The 22,384-nt window shown below is 36.9% G+C and overlaps 1 protein-coding gene across 2 annotated transcripts in view; it reads left to right on the top strand.

The window, feature by feature from the left end:
• The first annotated feature begins 6 nt into the window (after positions 1-6).
• The window catches only part of ZCCHC6 (zinc finger CCHC-type containing 6), a 34,338-nt gene continuing 11,960 nt past the window's right edge, over positions 7-22,384 (top strand). Inside the window, exons 1-18 of one of the 2 annotated variants that reach the window (XM_008638417.2) lie at positions 7-392; positions 1,529-2,055; positions 6,250-6,425; positions 6,963-7,079; positions 7,817-7,994; positions 8,495-8,583; positions 9,509-9,560; positions 11,289-11,358; positions 12,224-12,350; positions 13,094-13,213; positions 15,714-15,845; positions 16,580-16,760; positions 17,123-18,270; positions 18,396-18,546; positions 19,146-19,232; positions 20,102-20,202; positions 20,704-20,761; positions 21,455-21,558. In XM_008638417.2, coding sequence (XP_008636639.1) covers positions 1,560-2,055; positions 6,250-6,425; positions 6,963-7,079; positions 7,817-7,994; positions 8,495-8,583; positions 9,509-9,560; positions 11,289-11,358; positions 12,224-12,350; positions 13,094-13,213; positions 15,714-15,845; positions 16,580-16,760; positions 17,123-18,270; positions 18,396-18,546; positions 19,146-19,232; positions 20,102-20,202; positions 20,704-20,761; positions 21,455-21,558 — 3,387 coding nt within the window. In that variant the 5' untranslated portion in view covers positions 7-392; positions 1,529-1,559. Of the gene's footprint in view, positions 393-1,528; positions 2,056-6,249; positions 6,426-6,962; positions 7,080-7,816; positions 7,995-8,494; positions 8,584-9,508; positions 9,561-11,288; positions 11,359-12,223; positions 12,351-13,093; positions 13,214-15,713; positions 15,846-16,579; positions 16,761-17,122; positions 18,271-18,395; positions 18,547-19,145; positions 19,233-20,101; positions 20,203-20,703; positions 20,762-21,454; positions 21,559-22,384 lie in introns of those variants that run through there. The other variant, XM_017740459.1, reaches the window with a different exon arrangement.

Below are 22,384 nucleotides of genomic sequence, written 5' to 3' on the forward strand. Positions count from 1 at the left end.
GTCCTGCTGGCAGCTGGGCCGGCGCTGTCTGGTGCTTCTGGCCCCGAAGGCTACCGTGTCGTGGCCATCTGCGACGCTGCTGACCCCCAGGGCACCCCCTGCCCATGCCAGGCTCGCACCTGCAGTCGTGGTTGGGAGCCGCAGGCTCATGTAAACTTTGACTTTTCTGCTTCCTTCCAGTGCAGGGAGGTGTCGTCATCCAGCCTGGCGGCAGGCTGTGGGCGTTGCTTCTGGGGATAACTCAAAAACAGGCTGGGTTTAGGTTACTCTGAAATTCGGGTTTGACAGCAGTTTCTTGCCTAAAATAGGAAGCAAGTACACTTTGTGTGTTTGAAACCTTTTTTTCCACTCTTAGCTGGAGCAGCTGCATTTCCAGAGATGTATATAATTGGGTAAGAATTCCGGTCTTTGTAACAGGAATCCTATTTGTTTTGTTGCTTGTGTAGGAGCAAAAAACTATCTTCTTCTTAAGAGGGGCATAAACACTAAAAGTCTCGTGCCTATGAAAAGCAGACACTGAGATGCTTAAGAGTGCCTTTGTGGCCTGCAGAACTTAAAAAAAAAGGTTAAAAAATCAGGTACTCTGCTCCCATATTAAAGGCAACAGAAGGATATTTTCTGATGTTTAGATGCTTGAAAATGCTCTTTACATCACTTTACATCTTCATCTGCATCCTTAAGCACCTGCACATATTCTGAAAATCTTTTTTGTTTGGTTGTATGTGTCTATATTTAAATCATAAAATATTCAGTGTTGATGAGACCACTGCCTCAGCATGTTTTACACAGTCTCTTCCCGTAGTTCCCCCTTTCACAGTCCACATGGCTTACTGGCAACATTGGAGTTAGAGCTCCGTGGAAGTGTTTTGCAGTAAGAACATGGATGTAACCAAGGAAAGGGGGGTGGTTATGCAAGCAGTTCAGTGGTCCAGATGTTTCAGACATTGCTAAAATAATATGAAATTGGAGTGTTTAATTCTGAGTAATGTGAGGTGTCACAATGGTGGTCTGGTTAAAATGTGCAGAGTGCTCATTGTTTCTAAATCATTATATCATATTTACCTTATAGCTGGATTGCAGCTTAGCTTCTGCATCTCTTTGATGACACAATTTTCATTCTTAACAAGGTGAACAGTGTCTACTGTGGGCAAGGAGGAATATTTTGATATGCAGAATGGCCTTGGGGCCATCCTTGTTTTCACCTCCTACATAATCTGCATGCCATGAAATTCCTTCAGCATTTCTTTCACAGCTTGCCTGTACTGAGCTGCGACTGACGTAGAGTCTTAAAATTTCCTATCTGTACTAAAGGCGTCTAGACCTTAGTGCCTGGAAAAGCCATAGGCTGTCTCTGCATTTTATGAACCACCCATAGGTGTTAGACGTTCTATGAGAAGAGACCTAGCTAAGATTTGGAGTGCCTTTTCTTGCCTTGGTTCAAGATTGTTGAGATTTCCATGGCAGTTAATACCTAGTGTTTATTGCTTGATTGATTTTAAAGTACAGCTTTTACCTTTTTGATTTCTAGGTGGGAGTCACTAAATTGAACAGCAATAATCATGGGAGATGCTGCAAAACCTTGCTTTGCCAAACAAAATAAGGAACAGGAAATTTTGCATCAAGAACAATTAAAAGAAAGTCCCTTACAAAAAGGCTACGAAGTCATGGATGAATATGGCAGTGGCTATAGCAATAAAATAGATACCAGCCTGCAAAAGAAAAAGGGAGCTCCAGGTCATTATGGAAGCAGTCCCAGGCGAGGGCCACGTAGTGTTTTGAGTAGCCCAAATTCACTTAAAAACACAACTTACAGTCAAGGCTCAAAGTTAAATGATATCCAAAGAGACCAAATGAAGAAGTGGGTATCCGATGACCACCGTAGTGCTTCTGACACCTGGAGAGAGTACCGATCTGTTGCCTGGATTCCTGGGCATGGCAGGACAAGAAAGGACTCTTTTCATGAGGTGGAAGGTGGTGGAAACAGAAATGTAAGACGACAACTTCAGGAAGATTTAATGAGCAAAGATGTGCCAGACATGCAGAAAAGAAGTTCTGGTAATCACATGTTTATTTGTTTTTACATAGCTATCCAGTAAAGTAGCTTCCTACATGTGTTACTGAAAAGTAAAATTAAGATTCACTATTAAAGCAAAAAAGCGTTTTTGTTCTCTCCTGTATTGCAAACTATTGACTGCACTGTACTTGTAGCACTTTAGACAAATTGTTACAGCAATTGTTTTATAGACTGTGTTGTCTTTGTAGTTTGGTTTGTGAGTGGTAGAGGTAGGTAGGTTGCAGCATCTGTGTAGTGTCCCTGTTTGCAGTTTTCCCTGTACAGTTTGATGTAATCTGTCATGGCTGGTAGGGGATCTTTCAATTAAGCTGATAACAGGGTAAGATTTTTGGAGCTACCAATGAGGTCTTTAAAGATGTGTCTTAATGAAGATTGAAAACAATGCCATGTAAGTATTTTGAGAATTTAGTACAGCAATAACACAAATCTAGTTCTCCATACATATTGAACTTCCCTGTGTGCAGTTGGTACTAATAATGAGCATACAAACCCAAAGCATTGAAATGTGAGGAAGGACTGGCTTAGAGATGGTTAAGTGATCGATACCATAATATTTTCATTTAATGCAAGTAAAGCAGAAAAAGGGAACTTCAAAGAATATAGAGAATATAACTACATAAAATAAGAAAGACTAAAGCATGGATGCGGTGCTGCTAACGTGGAACACCAGTTGACAAGAAACCTGTCTTGTTTTGGTTAAGAGCGGGAGCCAAAGAAAGTAGTGATCAGACCCTCTGCTGAGAAAAAAAGCTACTGCTGCTTGGTACCCGGAAGCCCAGGAATTAAATGTCCTTTCCTTTGGTAGTAGCTGTAACGAGAAAGATAAACTGTGAACAGGTGCCCAGTGTCCCTCATTGTTAGAAGTAAGTTGCACACTGCTCAACCTCACATGAGGAGAGAGTAGAGTGTTTTCATAAGTTTTTTCTTCAGTTTACTTGATGTAATGAACTTTTTTCTTCAACTTCAGTAACTCACTGAAATAGATACTTGGAACAATTGGCAATCATCCTTGAGAGCTTTGGGGAAGTGAGCTACTGATTACAGGAAAGTGCAAGTGGAATTAAAATAATTGGTGTGCAACTTTAATCTTGGGAGCCAATTTTGGAGCAAATAATGTAATATACTGAAAGGTATCTGAAAGGTAACAAAGATAAGTAGTAGTTAATAATGGATTTGTTAAGGAAAAGGTATGCCAAGCCCTAATTTATTTCTTTAAAATAGTTATCAGTCCCCTGTGGACATGAGAAAGGCAGTTGGTAGATATTGCTGGTAGTAGTACTGTACTACTTTAGATACTCTTATATGACAGTTCCGTAAGTAAACTAGTGGAAAATTATCTGGATTAAATTAATGTAAGAGACTTGCAGAGCTGATTAGGTAACTATACTCAGAAACTACTAAAGATTTTGTCAGTTAAAGAAAGTAGTGAGCGAACATCTAGTGAGTGAGGATTCTATTCCATTCAATGTTTATTATACAACCCTAACGATGAATGAAGACACCACACTTATTCATTGTGTGCTCTGAAAATTGAATATGCTGTGGAGCTGGTAGGAATGGAATGCAGAAAAGCAGGAAGGTCAATTAAAGTAACTTTGCACAATTGGCGAAATGACCTACATATAGAATGAAATACAAAGGATGTGTAAATGCCATTGTTAAGTAGGAATATCAGCTGTGAAAATAAAGGAGGAAAACTTAGTATAAAATAATATTTTTTTCAGAGAAGAATCTGAAATGATAGTGAATCAGAAGATGATAATGAGTAGTTATTATCATGGGGTTGTGAGGCATGAGAAAAGACTCACAGCCTGAAGTACTCCTTTTTCTCAGTCTTTGTAAACTCAGTTGCAATCCTCCATCCAGTTTTGGCACCCCACTTGTATGAATAAAAGGGAAGCTGTCCAAACAAAAGCAAGAAGGTTGTGAAGACACTTAGGAAACAGAAGCTGTTCTGTGAACAACTGTGAACAATGCCCAATCTATTTGCAAAATGAAAAGTGTAGGGAGACATAGTTACAATCTTCCTCTGTCTAGGATGGCCATAAAAAACTGATGTATTTTTTTCCAGTAGATGGAACACAAAGCAATGGGACTAAAATTGAGCAAGAAAGGTTCAGATGAGGAATAAAGGGCAACGTTTAGAGTTTCTAAAGATAAAGGTAGGGAAGTTCTGGAGACGTTGTCTGGGCAGCTCATGGAAAAGGTACCTGAAGGCCTTTAAGAGCAGGTTAGCTGAGCATTGCTCAGATCTGACAGAGTTCATTTCATCCTGCTGTGAAGCACTGGCATGGCATAGCTCACGTCTTGAGGTTCCTTCAGAAGTTCTGTGTCAAGTAGCAAAATCAATGAAATTGTTTCTTTTAGCATTTACTTGAAATACTTTGTGCAGTTGTCCTTTTCATTACCTTCATGTCTTTTTTATTGTAGCTTATATGGAGTTTACCAAATATCTGAGACACTGTTTTGTCTGCAAGAGCTTTGTCTTTAACTTGTCTTTAGTTCTTCATTTAATCATGAACTTACAATTAGATTGTCACTCCTGTACCTACCAGAAGTATTTTTTAAATTTGTGATTTTTTTTAGGAAGTCTTCTTTTAATTTATAACTTTTTTTTTTTAAGTTATTTGTTGGCTACAGAAACAATTGATAAGTAGGTAGCTGTCAGAGGCTTTTCTGTGAAGACATTAATACACCTTCAGGTTCTGTCTACACTGATTAGTTAAAAATGTAGTCAAATAGATGTGGCGCATCTTAGGAATTTGAGCAGAAGTGTCAGAGCAAAAATGGAGGGTATGTGGAAGGTTCAGAAGCTCAGACTTTTGTTTTTGTTTCCTTGATTCCTTGGGAGTACTGCTTTTGCAACCTGTTAAGCCTAAATTCTCTTTATTCCAGCTTAAACTTGTGCTGCTGCTGAAAGAAAGAAATTATTACATTACCATTTTTGTCCTGATACTATTTACACCACTAACACGTGTGTGCTGCTTAGTGAACTGAATCAAATAACTGGTTACAAATACACAACTGTGTTGTTTCTCTTTTGCCAATTATTAGAGACAAAAATTGTGGTCACAGGAAAGAAACTCCGTAAATGTATTTGGCAGAGCAGTTTATCTGGGGTGGTTTTTTTAGTCTTTTTATTACAAATTATAGCCTCATGCTGTGATAAAAGTTTGGGAGTCTAGGGAAGTTGCATAAACTTTCTTAGAAGAAGGGAACTTTAGAAATTCCATGCTATACATCCTGTATAGCTGTACAAGTGAAAGGCAAGATGTGATCTGAAGTCATGTGTGAAAATCTGACTTGTGTATATTTATTCCTGAGATGATTTTTAGAGGTACTGACTTTGGGCCAATAGCAACTTCTGCTTCAGAATGATGACAAAATTTGCTTTAAAGTAGAAGTGGCACCTACATTAATTTGTTCCAGAAGTTTTGCTGTAAACACAAGAAGTATTTTAAGCATTATTATTATGACAGTGTTACAGCTTTATTAAGCAATGTGCACATACTTAGCAAGTCCATTCTTCAGTCTCTGTAGTCAGCAGTGGTGCTTACTTTTTTTCACTTGCTTATTTAATGTTGTGGAGTTAGTACTGATCCACATACTGGCTTAACTGAGAGGCAGATTAGATTATCACTGGTAATCATCCCTTGTTAATAAAACGTCAAATGTGAGCTATGCCATGACAGTGCCATATCATAGTGCTGCTAGCTCTTACAAGTCATTCAAATTGGCCTACACTTTTTAATTCTGTCATACTTGTAGTCTAACTTAGTAGCCTAAAAAAGCCTGACCAGGAATCCTGAAACCTTTCAGTATATTCTGTCTTTTCATTATAATGGCATACAGGTGTATAAATTCCATTTAGTTCTTTTTTTTTTTTTTTTTTTGCTAGTTTTAACAAAGGTATCTAAATAAGGTCATTGTCTTCAGAGGGACAAATTAGTTGATTTATTAGTAGTTTAGGACAAAGGTACTATAGGTAATAATACTAATACACTTACTATTATCAGACTTGCACAGAACAGATTGTGAAACCATACCAGGTAGGTGAATTCTTTGACTCTTATATAAGTAGAATGTTAATTAAGGAAAAAATTCTTTAAAAGGCTGTGGGGCACTCTGAAGTTACTTGACACATTGACACATTTGTTCTCATAACTCTTTATAAGAAATGAAGAAGCTTAGAAAACCAAGAAGATCAAGAAGAACTAGGAAAGATGAGTATGATCATGATGAAGTGGATGGTCCAGTCATAGATGAATCTGTGCTGTCAGCAAAAGAACTTCTGGGGCTGCAGCAAGCTGAAGAACGATTGAAGCGAGACTACATTTATAGACTGAAGAAGGTGCCACTGTCTTTACTTGTATAGATAGACCTCTCCTATTTATTTTTTTTCCAGTAAATACATTGTAGAGGGTAGACCTTGAGCAGTATCTCTGATTGTAGCTAGAAAGTTTAGTTACAGAATTTAAGTAACGGTATTGCTGTTAATGAATTATAAAAAGAAGATGGGTTGTCTTTTGGGCATTTTTTTCTACAGTATAACAGTTCAAGCTCAAAAAATGGCTTCTCCTTTAGTTCATGAAATAATAACAAATCTTATATGTTAAAATGCTGGAGTAATTGTTTGTTCAATTAATAGACTCTTCCATGGGCATTGGGTATTTTTTCCTGTAAAAGATAGGGTTTTGGGTGTGATTGACATGGTATCATTCTTCTGACATTATACTTGATGTGCAAACTTTTTGATGGCAGATACGGAGTTAGGGAAGCTGAAGTGAGTGGGTGTAGATTTTAGTCATTCAACTTAGCAAGGGTATTGAGTGAAGTGAAAGTAATATCTTTATATATTTTAGGGAGTTTTTTACTGTCTTTATTTTAGCAACCTCGAAACTACCCATCAGCAAAATATACCTGCAAACTGTGTGATGTTTTGATTGAGTCAGTAGCTTTTGCTCATAAGCATATTAAAGACAAAAGACACAAGAAAATCGTAAAGGTGAGTTAAGCACAAGAAAAAGTATAATCTGTAGCTTAATTAAACCTTCCTTACCCTGCTAATGATATGAAACTGCACTGCTTTTAAAATCGTTCTGCGTTTAATTTTTACCATGTTTCAATCTTTTTGAAAACTGTTACATAGTGATACTGATAAAAACAGTAAACTTGGGACATGGACTTTGCAATGAGGAGTAGCAATATGCAAATACAGTTGGTATGGCAGAATTAGCAATGATAACTTGCATGTCAGAGTGAATATTTCAGTTCAGAAATACTGTAAAAATTAAGCACTTGTGGAGTACTACAGACTTGTTTATATGTAAAGGAAATAGATTTGTTTTGAGCATAAGTATCAAAATAAATTTCAGCATAACATCAATTTTACCTTTTTTTTTTTTTTAATGTCTTCTACGTTCTCTGCTTGAAGTAGACAAAATATGTCATATGCAGATTTCCTGTTTCTTCCTCTTTAGCTCCTAACTTTTCACACCTCAGAGGTGATGAAAGAATTTGTGACTTTTTTTTTTTTCACATGCCAAGTACAAGTATATATACACCTCTGAATGTTACTGAGGCCTCCTGGAGTATCAGATTCTTTATTGCTTCCAGTTACCTACATTACCTGGAAAATCTGTGGTGGTGGTGGTATTACTTGGGATGAGTTGTTGGCATTAATTCTAGCATGTTAAGCAACTCAAGAAACGCATTTGAACATTGGTCTTTTTTTCTTGAAAGGAAAAGCAAGAAGAACAACTGCTGACTGCTCTTCCTCCTCCAACGCCTTCCCAGATACAAGCTATTGGTGTTGCTATTGGAAATGTAGTGCAGGAGTTTGGCTTAAATAATGAAGATCTAGAAGAAAGGCTTAACATTAAAACAACAATGGAAAACTTGCTGCGTCAAAAATTGCCAGGTATTATTTGCAGTTTGTTTTAAGTGTTAGATGTGCCAGCTTAAAAACAAAATAACAACAACAAAAACTGAACAAACGAAAAAGAAAACAAGCAGAAAAAAATCCCCAACAGCTTATGAAATGAAAACTGAATTAAAAATCTTGTCTCTCTAAATTCTAAACCAGCATGTTTAGTTACTAGTTTGTTGAACAACATGATGCAGTAATATAACACTGTTTCAGAATTAAATTACAATGGTGCTCATGACCCAAACAAACCTCAAGTAAACAGTGAAGATGAGAAGGATGTGGGAAGGATTTGACCTTCTTGATAAGCCTTTACCAACAACAGCATGGAAGGCAGGATTTAGTAATAAATCTGGGCTGTTGGAAGACCCTTCTGGTTTTCCTGTGCTTATCAAAACCAGGTGTAGGTTTAAGATTTATTAACAATGCTGTAAAGTAGCTACAGACTTAGAGTTAGGCATAGTGTAAATGAAGTATAATTCTTTTTGTTGCAGAGTGTTCATTAAGATTGTATGGCTCCTCCTATAGCAGATTTGGTTTCAAAACTTCAGACATAAACATAGATACCCAGTTTCCTGCCAATGTAAGTAAGGCTATTTTATTAAGTATGTGTAAATGGTTTTGAATGTTTGCATCTTCATGTAGATTATATTTTAAATGTATTTTCTAGTGTGGTAGTAACACTTTCTCTAAAAGCCCATTGGGTAAAACAGAGCTGGTCTGGTCTTAAAATAACATTCCTTTCTTCACAGAACAGTAGTGATCAGGCAGCATAATACAGCTTTGTGTTTTATTGAAACTTCTTCTGAAAACACTTAAAACATCTGTACTCTAGCAGTCCTATGAGACAGACGATTATTTATATTCTCTAACAGCTGGAATAAGTGATACTTCTGTGATCTTGTTTCCATACTGATCCTAGTTTTGTACTGATATATTTACACACGCACGTTTTGACTACTAGGTTATATTTGAGCCGTGAAACCATGTTACTATTTTTTTGTGGAGCCTTGATTTGTCATGTTGTTTCTGTGTGTCTTTGTGCTTGAACACTGAAAAGGAATTAAGAACTTGATTCCATACATAAACTTACTCCTGCTGTAGTTGATTTGGCAGTCCCATTGTTAGAGCTAGCATTTCCTTTAGGAAACAAAGAGTGATCTAAGTTCATAAAATGCATATAATTTTAAAAAGCTGTAATTCCAGTCTTTAACATGATGTAAGTCCACTGTGTCAGAATGAAGAGGTATTTAAGCACACTGAAACAGTAATTCTGTTGGTGGGGGTTTTCTTACCATAACAAAGTCTTTGATAGAAGTAAAAGTAACTTTACTAAAAATTACTCGGGGATCATTTTTTCCTCTTCAAAACAAAGAGAGTTCCTGTTCCTTTGGTCCAACTTAACAATACTCTAGTACACCTAGAGGCAGTTTTAAATCTGAGTTGTAGAAAATCACCTTTTTGACAAGTGATTGATACAAAACCAGCTTTATTCCTTTTATTGACAGATGACTCAACCAGATGTTCTCTTACTTGTGCAAGAAAGTCTGCAGAACAGTGGTAAGAAAAAATTGCTGCCTTCTCGATTTCATTAAACTATTGCTGCTTAGTATTGTTGAATTTCACCTCTGCTGAATAGGTACACCACATGCTATTCTTTTTTAGAAAGATATGAGATTGAAAAATACTGCAGGAAAGAATACATTGACAGAACTACTTTTGGTTTAATGTTCGAGTGTTACGAGGGCTAAAGTTCTGTTGTTTTTGATGATGCGAGAAATTCCTAGTGGGAAGCTTTCTTCTACATTGTAAGTGAAGATGTCATTACACATGAGAGAGACTCTGCTCCCTTCCCAGCCTGCTCTATTAGCCATGCATAGTACAGAAAGTAGCCTAAGTTCCTTAATATGTAACAGAAACCAGTAATATACTTTAACATTGTGGTCTCTTTCCTGTAATTATGTGCATGTGTCTGTTAGTGCATGTGATGACCATGTACAGATGACTGCTTCCAGACACATGGGGTTTTTTTCAGGTAACAAATGTAACTCTGTGCATTGATACAGTGAAGTAAAGTTTAAGATCCTTTAAAAAATGCACTTACTCAAACCAATTCAAGCATATGCAAGCAAGAAAAAAATGAAAATATTGGCCGGGGGTGTGAAAACTCTGTTCTTTTAAAATGCAGATTGCAAAAAGTAGCTTCACTGCTTTCTTGCCTTGCTTTATGCCCTCAGTTGGGGAACTAGACAATACGGTTCAAAACATGCATATTTACTGACCTACATTTTCTCAGTGGCACCCCCACCATTGTTGTATGTGTATTTTATTGTCTGGAGCATTATGGTCTTTGAGAATGGGTTATTTTTCAGTCATATTAGAGGAATGAATACCCAGATCTTGTAAGAAGTTAGGCTTTCCAGTGTATCTCAAAAGCAAGTAATATTTTTATTAACATGTTGTACAAAGTCTTCTCTGTGAGTGAGAAGATACAGCCATAAAGCATTAGGTGTCTGAGGTACCCCAGTGGCAAGAGCAAGATAATTTTCAATGAAGTTAGGTGTACTGTTGGCTAAGTAACATCACAAAAATCTTGTCATTTCAGAATTTTTAAGAATCTAAAATGGCTTCATAGTTTCCTCTCTTCATGGCCAGTGAAACAGTGAGGCATCAAAAATAAATTCAGTTTGGATCAATAAACACCACTTAGAGGAAGGACCAGGGTTGCTGGCAGTTGAATCATATTTGGAAAAATTATATAAAGAATAAGAACAAAAAAAATAGAAAAAGCATAGCAAAAGGACATTACATCATGTAGGCACACCTGTTCTACATGTACATAAAGCACTGTCAGATAACCAGGGAGAACAAATTTATTTCTGTATAGTAGTGTTGTAACACTCTGGTTTTTTATTTTTCACACTAACGTTGTTCCACAGGTGTTGTCAGTCTGTCTATATGCCTGAATTGCTGAACCCAGCTCTTAACCAAAATATACTTCCTTAATTGTACCTACTGTGTATATATGAATTTTGAAAGTTCTGGTTTTCCTCAGTATTTTCCTATTAGTGCTCATTGTATAAACCATATTCTTCCCATCACATGTGAAACACTTAAATTAATCCCATCACTCTTGTAAATTATCATAGATACTTTATTTTTCTTAACATTAGTCATTGTATTAGAAGCTGAAATTCTACCTGTACTCCTCTAGTTGCAACCTGTTCAACATATTTTTTGTCAACACCATGCTTAATGTGGCTTCTTCCTTTTCTCTCTCCCACTTAGAATCTTTTACGGAAGTTGATGCAGATTTCCATGCTAGAGTACCAGTGGTGGTGTGCAGAGAAAAGCAAAGGTCTCAGTTGTCACTTTGTGTGTTCTAATAGTATATAGCAATGTAAATTATATTATCAACACCTGATAAATGACGTTTCTGTACTAAATTATTACAGTTCCATGGATCTTGAAACACAAACTAACACTCATGGGCAAGTCATTCCTAGCCTAGAATAAGAGGGTAAGGGTTGTTCTGTCCTCAGCTGTGTATTTCCCAACCCCTTCAACCATTATGGCTTCCAGCATGTACCCTTACCCTTCCATTTGGGATTATTGCTTAAGCAGAAACTTTCCTTTCTTATAGGTAGTGTACATACCGCATTAAATTATAGATTTCTGTAAGGATAAGAACAGTTTGCTTAGCTTTGCTAGTATTTTGAGAACAAGTGAAAAATAATTTATTTTGCCCATTTGATGAATATCAGTTAAGATTCATGAAACATTCTATAAACAGCTACTGATAAAAATATTACCAGTTATTTGCTGCTACCTTGATTTTTCAGTGTTTAAAAATATTTCATGTTCTGTGAAAACAGCATAGAAACTGTTTGAATGGTGGGTGTCGTATGGGAAGACATTTTTGTTTCATGAAGGAAATTAATGCTATAACTTTTTCAATTCAGTAAATTCTTATCATTAGAAAAAATATTTAAATTTGAACTGTATCTTAAAACACTTGTACAGAAAATTATAATGCATATATTCTCAACCTAACCATAAATCAAATTAGTATTGCATGCTGCTTTTCATGCAGAGATGCTGTCTTTGAGAGGCGGTCAAGTCTTTCCTCACAGCCTTCTGCTACACTGTTCTGTGAGATGTTATCTGACCTATGGGTGTTCTTACAAAACCTCCAAGATCTTTTGTTTCTTTTTGGATTTTAGTGGCCTTATTTGTAAAGTGAGTGCAGGGAATGAGAACGCTTGTCTGACAACAAACCATTTGGCTACACTCGGAAAGCTGGAACCTACTATCGTACCTTTAGTGATTGCCTTCAGGTACTGGGCAAAGGTGAGAGTCATTTATATTCCCTTATCTGTCAATAAATATTGAATGAACTTTGATATTATGCCTGTAGTTATAGTTTAGAAAACAGTTGTTGAAACAGTCCTTTAAAAAAAGAGTTGGAATAAGGACGTAAGTTTTTATAAAATGTAAATTTTATAAATTATATAATTATCATTTGTGTGTGATAATGTTCCACTAAATTTCAAAAGCAGTATTTTAAGCTTCATTCAGTAGCATGCAGACTGTAAGTATCCTGCTCTGTTACCAAACTAGTCAGAGGAATGTATATGAAATGGAATTGCTAGTTTCTCATATACTTAATCCATCATGAAAAAAAAAAAATTAAAAACTGTCTCTATGGTCGATGAAAACAGTCTTGTGAATTAACATAACTTGTTCTAAAATTTGTGTCTGCAATTAAAATATTAATTTAAAAAATGGAACAACTTTCCACGTGTACTGTATCTATGCAAAAGGAGCTATCATTTTTGAAAATATGTATGTATATATATACTGTCTGTTTTGCTAGTCTGTGTCGTATGGCTCTTACACTGAAAACGTTGTGGTGGTATGGTAGTAACTGGAGTAAATATGCAGTCCTTGAGAACAAATTCCATCTGATAAGAGCTCAGAGATATCTGAGTTCCTGCTAGTGTTCAATATGACTGATTTCTGAACAGTAATTAAGCAAACAGTTTTCATAGTACCACTTGAAACTTTAATGACTGCACAATTTGTTTTTACAGTTGTGCTGTGTTGATCGTCCTGAAGAGGGAGGCTTGTCACCTTATGTGTTCGCTTTAATGGTTATTTTCTTTCTACAACAGAGGAAAGAGCCTTTTCTACCTGTCTATTTGGGATCATGGGTATGTGTGTTAATATGCTGAATAGTACGAATGAGAGGACCAGTCACTTGTGGTATATAATCTGTCAGCTCTATGCTACTCTGAGCAAGCTGTAAGCAAGCCATTCCTGCAGGAATTAAGAATATGAATTCATCTGTGAATTCATCATCATTCAATGACTACACTTAACTTTAGTATGCCTAGCTGTAAGGCTGCATTTCACAATCCTAGTCATTGAAGTAAGTGCTCTGTTGCCCCTTCTATAAGTAAGGAGAGCTGGGCATTGAATAATGCATTTTGCAACAATTTACTTCCTCATTTTTTTGAGCCTTTCTTCCAGACTCTTGAGAACTCAATCCACATAGCTACGTCCCAAAACAATGTCTTGGAATTTGACATCTAATTCTCCAAAACGTAGACCATGGTTGGGGAGCACACTGATGTGATACCTGCTGAAGGGATCGCATTAGCAGTTTAGAGCATGTATTTCTTGGGTTTAGAAACTGAAATGCATCTTGATGTCAGGAGTTGTATTATGGATGCCGATCCAGAATCCAATTCTCCAGGACACCGTTTATGTGTTATATTCACGGCACCCATTTTTGTACTTACAGTCTCTTGTTATGTTTAGCATGCGTGTTGCAGTTCCTCTAATTAATAACATGAACCTTGCAGTTAACAATTTTCTCTAGTAAGTTACTGACTCATTTGGAAGCATCTCCACTCTCTGAACTGGATTAGAAAAATGTCCTGTTGTGTATGGCCATGTAATTAAAAGATAAATATTTATGCTTGTCTAATGTGCAAAGAAAAGGTTGCGTGACACAGAGTCACACAATTTTCTGTTCCAGTGCTTGGTCAGCCACACAGTAAAGAAGGTCTTCCTCATATTTAGGTGGAACTTTCTGTGCATCAGTTTCCCCTCCCAGGGAAAACTGCTGTAGTGGGTTGACCCTGGCTGGGTGCCAGGTGCAGCTAAGTCACTCTGTCACTCCCTTTCCCTTTGAGACAAAAACCCTTAGATACAGGGAAAAGAGTAAGAGGGAGAGCAGCCAGCAGGGTGAGATAAAGCAGTTTTACTACAGTAAAAGAAAAAGAATAAGCAGAGATTTGTGTGTGCAAAAGCTGAAGGGGAAAAAAAGGTCAATCTCTGTTTCCCATTAGCAGCGATGTTCAGGCACTTCCCAGGAAGCAGGGCTTCAGCACACCTAACGGTTGCTCTGAAAGGCAAACATTGGAACTTCATTAATGCCCCCCCCCTTCCTCCTCTCTCTCTCAGCTTATATATCTGAGCTGATGTGATATGGTATGGAATTTGACTGATTTGGGTCAGCTGGCCTGGTTGTATCTCCTCCCAGGCTCTTGCCCACTCCCATCCCCTTTGGTGGGGGGAAGGAATGTCAGAGGGGCAAAGCTGCTCAGCAGTACCCAAAACACTGGTCTGTTACCAGTACTCTTCCAGCTACTGATCCAAAGCACAGCACTGGGAGGGCTGCAAGCTTTACCTCAGTCAGACCCAAACTGAGGCCCATTGCCTCTTGTCCTGTTGCTTGGCACCACCTGGATCTGTCCTCTTGACACCCTCCCTTCAGATACTCAGATATGGATGAGGTCCTCTCTGAGTTGCCACTTTTCAAGGCTGAACAAGCCCAGCTCCCTCAGCCTTTCCTCGTAAGAGAAGTGCTCTAGTCCTTTAATTATCTTTGTCGCCCTTTGCTGGACCCACTTCAGGAGCTCCGTGTCTCCCTTGCACTGAGGCGCCCAGAACTGGACACAGCACTCCAGATGTGCCTCACCAGGGCACAGTAGAGGGACAGGATCACCCCCCTTGTCCTGCTGGCAATGCTCCTCCTAATGCACCCCAGGACACCATTGGCCTTCTTGGCCCCCAGGGCACACTGCTGGTTCATGGGCAGCTTGTTGTGCACCAGAACCCCCAGGTCCTCCTCAGAGCTGCTTCCCAGCAGATCAGCCCAAGCCTGTGCTGGCACTTTGGGTTATTCCTCCCCATTGGAATGAAGGACCCTGCTTTTCCTTTTGTTGAACTTCAGACAGTTCTTCTCTGCCCATCTCCCTACCCTGTCAAGGCTGCATCCTGGGGTATTGGCCACTGCTTCCAGCTTTGTGTCATCTGGACCTGCTGAGGAGGCATCTGTCCCTCTGAGTCATTGCTGAACAAATTTAACAACACTGGGCCCAGTATTGACCCGTGGGGGATACCACTTGGGACAAGCCCATGTTTAGACCCTGTGCCACTGATTACAACCTTCTGGGATCTGCCATTCATCCAGTTTTCAGTCCACCTCACTGTCCATATTTCCTGAGTGTGGACACAAGCACACCCTTCCAAGACCATTGAGAGTTTTTTGCAGAGAAGTTTGGGGAGAAGATAGAGAAAAAGGTTGGGACATATTCTAGACCTGGAACAGGTGTTTTTAAACTTTGTTCTACTGTGATGTGAGGACTAAAATTTAAAGTTCACATGATGTTCTATGGTGGTTTTTTTTTTTATTTCCTCTAGATTGGAGGATTCTCATTAAACAAATCAACTAATTTTCATCTGAGAGAAGTCAAGAATGATGCTGTGGTTTGGGAGCATAACCCCGCTGATGATTCTGATTTGCCACAAGAAACTTCCCCTAGAAGAGGCAAGGTCTGAACTTTTATATATTTATTTCTGTAGTAGTCTAGCAGTCATTGCTGTTCTTAGAAGAACAAAATTTCAGTTTTGTGTTTATGTTTCAAAACCATGAGCTGAACTAAGAGATTGCATGACTGCTTGCTTCAAGGTCTGTTGTGCTTAGCTCTTGGCACTAAGGAGCTGGCAGGAAAATAGATACAATTTCAAACTCTTTGATAAGACCCTGAATTTTAATCTACCAGGGATAATGTAGTTTACAGAGTTGGAGCAGTTTTCTCTTGGAAGGAGATTAAGCGTATGAAAAATATTTCCTCTTTGCTTTGAACTGTTCTTACAAATTATTTCTGTTATAACAACTTTGTAAGAAACAGTATCAGTATGTGATTGCATGTTGTGCCAGTTAACAATTCAGCCTAGACTTTGCTAAAAAATAGGCTGTATAATCCATTCTGTCCTGTTAGATGAGATACATTTCTTTCTTTGAAATTTATAAATTATGGCATAAACACTTAAAGAAGCAATTGTTATTAATTATTGATGCTAGTCTTTACCATTGCTGCAGCTTTTCATTTTCAAGTTTTATACAATCTCTTCCACCTTTTTAATTGCAGTTTTTATTGCAATTGCAGGAGTAGAGAAGCAATGATAAGTTCTGTCATACTAGGTTACAGATAAAATGAAGGAAGTGTAACAGCTAAACGCCTGTCAACTAAATGCTATTTAAGGTTTTCTTCTGTAATTGACAGGTTCCCTTAGTATTTGATTTAAGTCAGCAGTGTTCAGCACCCGTTGGTCAGCTCTGGCTTGAACTGCTTCGTTTCTATGCTTTGGAGTTCAATATGGCTGATTTGGTTATTAGCATACGACTCAAAGAACCAGTGTCTCGTGAATCAAAGGACTGGCCTAAAAAGCGCATTGCTGTGGAAGGTATCTAAATATGTCTCAACAAACTTCAAAGAGCTATAACTTTAATTTTTATAAGGTGGTGACTTGGCTATTGATACTGTGTTACATCTTAGAAATTTTGAATATTGGACTGATTATAGTAGAATATTTTTTTTAAAAAATCAGTTTAATATTTCTATTGGGTGTTATTTTCAACATTATCAGAAATAATTAAGTGAACTTAAAATTTCAGCAGAATTGTGTCTTCAGCACAATTCGTAGATCTTGTGTCCTTACACAATGTTTAAGAGTAGCTAGCAATTCGAACTCTGTAAGGATGTAAGTGTATTCTTTTTTAAAAAAGTTAACTCTTTCACTGCTGGCTCACTTCTTCTTTCTTCTAGACCCATATTCAGTCAAAAGGAATGTGGCAAGAACTCTAAACAGCCAGCTGGTGTATGAGTATGTTCTTCACTGCCTGAGAGCAACTTACAAGTATTTCGCTTTGCCTCACAAAAAAAGTGCAAAATGGAGCAAAATATCCTCTTCAAATGCAAGTGAGGAGAAATCCCAAATGCTGGACCATGGAAAAGATGCTATAAAGCATGAAGATTCTGACTTGCAAAACTTAGATAGTAGAACAAACACATCCATAGTAGAAGATTGCATAACAGAGGCTACACGTATGCCCAAAGAACATAAAATTGATCCTTCAAGACTGTGTGATGGCTCAGAAAGTTTCACAGAAGAGGAATTGGCTGATGATATAAGTCATCTGGGAATTACCCATGAAGACTCAGACTGTATAATTGAGGCGATTATTTCTGGAGATAATGAGGATTTTAAACCTAGTTGTGAAGAGACAGAGAGTGAAAATGAAGATGAAGAAGAGGAGGAAGAGGAAGAACATGAACAACAAAAAACACGGTGGAATAGTATTTTGGCTGCTGAGCAGTCAGTCGATGAAGACAGTGACAGTGGAGATCTCCCTGTTACAGTGAATGAGCACGAAGTAGAGACATGTAGTACTTCAGACTTAGAAGGTTTTCGAAACACTGCACTTACAGAGAGTGATGAATTTGGGTTGGAGTGCAGCGGTATAACAGATGATAAGATTGACATTGATGAGGATAGTAGCACTGAAGGTACTGATGAACTGGATGAATCCCCACAAAAATTCCTGTGTTCAGCACAGAGTCAGATATCCCAAATGATTAACTCAGATGATGAAGAGGAAGAGGAGGAAGCACCAAGTCTTGTCAATCAGAGAGAATGCAGTATTACCATTAGAGCTGGAGGTGAACTAGATAACACATATACTGGATCTGGAGATGATGATGCACTGTCAGAGGAACAAGATGATTTTTCCATCCCCAGTAAATATGAGAACAAACACTTCGAAGAAAATGTAGCTGGACCTCTAAGGAACAATTTGAGTCAAGAATATCTTACTGAGAAGGGAAGCCATTCTGAAGAGAACACAGCAGTAGAACAGTGCTTAGAATCTGAACTTTTTTATCAGTTCAGTAAACAAGCTTTTACAAAGGGCAAGGTAAGCAAGCTGTATCAGAACATAAACATATTGCTTATGTTCTGTTAGAAGTTATATGAAAGTGTTGCTCAAATTCATTAAAGTACTACAGTTTTTAAAACTGATCTTGCTTTTTGTTTATGCAGTCTCCTACAGTAGTATGTAGCTTGTGCAAACGGGAAGGTCATTTAAAGAATGATTGTCCAGAAGACTTCAAGAAAATTGAGCTTGACCCACTGCCACCCCTGACACCCAAGTTTTCAGATATTCTAGATCAAGTTTGTGTCCAATGTTACCGTAAGTTTTTTCCTTTGAATATTGTTGTGCCGTAGAAAAAGAATCAGAAAAAAATAATGAAATACCCACAGACTAATGGTGTTATAAGGTGACAGTTTATTTGCTACATTGCCTCCAACTCTTAGATTTGGCTTAATGGTAATGGCTTTAATAGAACTGCTGAATAATTTGTATCTAGAGAACCAGAAAGTGTTCAGATTTGTCTTCCAACTGGCTGGTTGATTACTCATACAGGAAAATATATTTTCTGAGAGTCTAATTTTGGGTGGAGTTTTTGACTGATCCTTTTATATTTGGCTGATTTGAATTATGTTAACTGTTCCTTAACTTGTGTTTTTTTGTAAACAAAGACTTCAGTGTTCTATTGTAACACTTCTCCACTTTTGTTCTTTTCAGAGTGACCCAACTTTCCTCCTTTCTCTCTCGCCATTTCTGACCAGACAAAATGCATTATTTGTCTAATTAATGTTTTTCTTTGAACAGGTATTTCTCTTCTACCTCATCCTTGCTTTCTTTCCTTCACATGTGTCTTTGCTGTTTGCTCTTTCTACACAACAGTTGCCTAAATTCTTGTCTTTTTTTCTTTTTTTTTTTTAAAGATGATTTTGCTCCAAATATAGTAGAGGGTCAGGCTCGGGAATATATAAGACAAAGCTTGGAAATCTTCATTAGACAGGATTTCCCAGGTAATTAAGCCATTTTAACTTCATATTTATACTTTTCATTGTTCATACTTGAATGTTTTCCAAGAAAACATCATTTCAGTATAATAAACACTTTAGTTTTGAATGTTTAGCCCATATTGTTGCTCAGCATTCCAATATTTCACTACATTATTTTTTGTTCTAAGTCTTTTAAGCCTTTTTTAAATTTGTGATTTTTTATTTATTCATATATAGTACATATTAGCAGGAAGGAACAATGGCAAGTTAAGAAAAAAACAAAGCAGAAGTGGAATAGTTTTATATTTGTTATTTTAAGTGTATTTATTAATTAGACTTATTTTTGTAACTGCTCTTGCAAGCAACAAGTTTTTTGTAGTACTTCCTACTGAAACTTACTGAGCTTGGAATATTTTAAAGCGTAGGCAGAACATCTGGCCTATTTGCAGAACCTTGGTGTTTGATTTTTTTCCTTTGTTTGTTTCTGGAGTTCTTACCTGTAACACCTGGACTTCAGTTCATGATCTTTTAAAATTAGAAAAAGATTTTTTTGGCTGAAGCTAGGTATATCCCTTACCATGAGAATCTCTGTACAAAGCATTTTTTTAATCAGATGTCAGCTTGAACCTAACTGCTGATGCTTTCACTACTGGAAAGTAACTTGTTTCTGGATTTGTCAGACTGCTTACTTGAACCAATAGTAGTAGAGATTCTTTTCTCGTAAGCAAAGTGGATCAGAAAATTTTCATGTACCACAGAAATGTAATAATGTTTTCATGCCTGTATTAGAAGACATGCAGAGGTTTGAAGCTACATAAAATTTGAGATTCTGTGTATATATAATTTGAGGTTCTTTGTTGGTATATGGCTGTAATATAATACATGCCTTACAGGAACCAAGCTGGATTTGTTTGGCTCTTCAAAAAATGGCTTTGGCTTCAAACAAAGTGATCTTGATATCTGTATGACAATAGATGGTCTGGAAACTGCTGAGGTAGGTTGAGAAGACTTTGGTTTTATGGTTGAATAAATGCAAAATTTTCTTATATTGTGTATCTAGTGTAACAAATTAATTATTTTGTAAAAGCTTTTAATATCAGAAGAAAATACTAAGGCATCACTAAGATTATTTTGGGGTGTTTTCTGTTGGTTTAGGCATGTGTCTAAGAATAAAGTAGCCAGTTTTCTCCTGAATTCTGCATTTCTAGCTTTATTAGTGCAGATAAGTAACATTTTTTATTGCATAAAAAACTAGGAATGGGAACAAAATGGCAGAGCACATCAGTCTCCTTTCATGCCTAATATCAGTTTTTTAAAAGTTTTCATTATCAACTGTTGATTTTACATGTGCTATTTTGAAACAATTTCTTGTATTCACATAATTCTGTATGAAACATTCAGTTATACAGCTTTAAGCTTAATGGCACATAATAAAAGGTTTGCCTAAAATACTTGCAGCAGATACATCTTTCAGCTTTTTTTCTTAATGTCTTAGGGACTTGACTGCATCAGAATTATTGAAGATTTAGCAAAAGTTCTCAAGAAACAGTCAGGTAACTTTCTGGAAAATTAAAATAAGTGATTCTGGTTTTGTTACTTCATTTGCTGTAGTGACAACGTTCTGGGGCACTGTAGATGAAAGTCGTTAAGATACAAATATATCAAAGACCTTATGTTGGTAAGAGTGAGGTTAAATATTGTGAACATTTGGATTCATTTTTGTTTGTATATGTAGATCTTCGAGGTTATAATGTTACAGGACCACATCTGAACTGGACAGATAGTATATTTACTAAGACTTGAGGCTTCAATTTAGTAATTATGTATTTGTATGTTCAGTGCACAGTAAGTTGATAGTAAAAGATACTCTGATACGAGTCTGCAATGTGAATCCTGCTTTTTCTACAAGAAATCATGAATTTTATAGTGCTCATTTTGGTGTATCTCCCATGAATTGTAATGAACCATCATTTTTCTCTTAAGCTTAATTCTCTATAAAGAGATTTTATACTCTTATTTAGACTGATCTTCATTTTTTGAGGGGGCTAAACATACATTTAGATAAATTATATTTAGCAGACTGATCATGTTTGACAAATGGCTAAAATCCCTGTTAAACCATAACTGAAATACAAACTTGGTGTCAACTAAGATTTAATTTGTAGCCTTTTTGCTGCAGTTGGAAGTTATTTGATACTGTGTAGGACTGTATTGTAGCCATTTAGTAATAAAACATTTCATCCTAGGTTTAAGAAATGTCTTGCCTATAACAACTGCTAAAGTCCCAATTGTCAAATTTTTCCATGTCAGAAGTGGTCTTGAAGTAGACATCAGTTTATATAATACTCTGGTAAGGTTATCTCCTTTTTTATTTTATGTTGTGTAACAAAAAACTGAGGATCTGTTTCTTGAGACTGAACTGATTGTTTGGATGAGATTCAATAATCAACTGTTTCCAATTACAGTTTTATATTCACAGTTTTATATTTCAAAGACACCTTTTTCGTTTTGCTTGTTTGACTATGAGTGGAGTCAGCTGCACAGTTGTGACTTTAGAGTTGTCATTTTCCTAAGAAAATTTATTAGTTCTTCAGTAATAGTAAGAAATAGTGTTTAAGTATTTTAAGTCTTTCTTAAATGAGCTTTTTCACACTCCACTTAGCATCATGGCTCTTGCCTAGCCTTGAGACCTGAAAATAGTGGTTTTGAACCCAGCTTGCCTGAACTGTAACATATTAGAATTAACAAAAAAAACCCCAAACAATTCACGTGTTCTTGGCCAAACATTTTAAAAACAGGTTTTGTTTATTTCAATGTCTCTAAACTTCAAAACCCTGTTGCTTGAAACAGCAAAGAAAAGTTAAGTCTTAGAGACAATTTTTAAACTTTCTGAAGATTTTTTTGTGAGCTCACAGGGAGTCTTGAGGAAGATACCTCAACCACTAAGTGTGAAAGTTCTCTCCTTGAAGTTGTGCATCTCTATATGTCCGTTGGCAGCTCTTACAGATCCAGACTGAAATCTCTTGGTTCAAGTAATTACCTTCTAACAAATACTTTGAAACCATAGTAGGAGATTAATGCTTCTTGTTTTGAAGTATTGTTCTGTGAATGCTGCTTTGTACCACTTCCACACAGATTAAGGAAGTTGATCGGCTTTTAACAGAGAAGTGATAACC

This window comes from Corvus brachyrhynchos, unplaced genomic scaffold (assembly GCF_000691975.1).
Source record: "Corvus brachyrhynchos isolate BGI_N302 unplaced genomic scaffold, ASM69197v1 scaffold37, whole genome shotgun sequence".
Lineage (NCBI taxonomy): Eukaryota > Metazoa > Chordata > Aves > Passeriformes > Corvidae > Corvus > Corvus brachyrhynchos.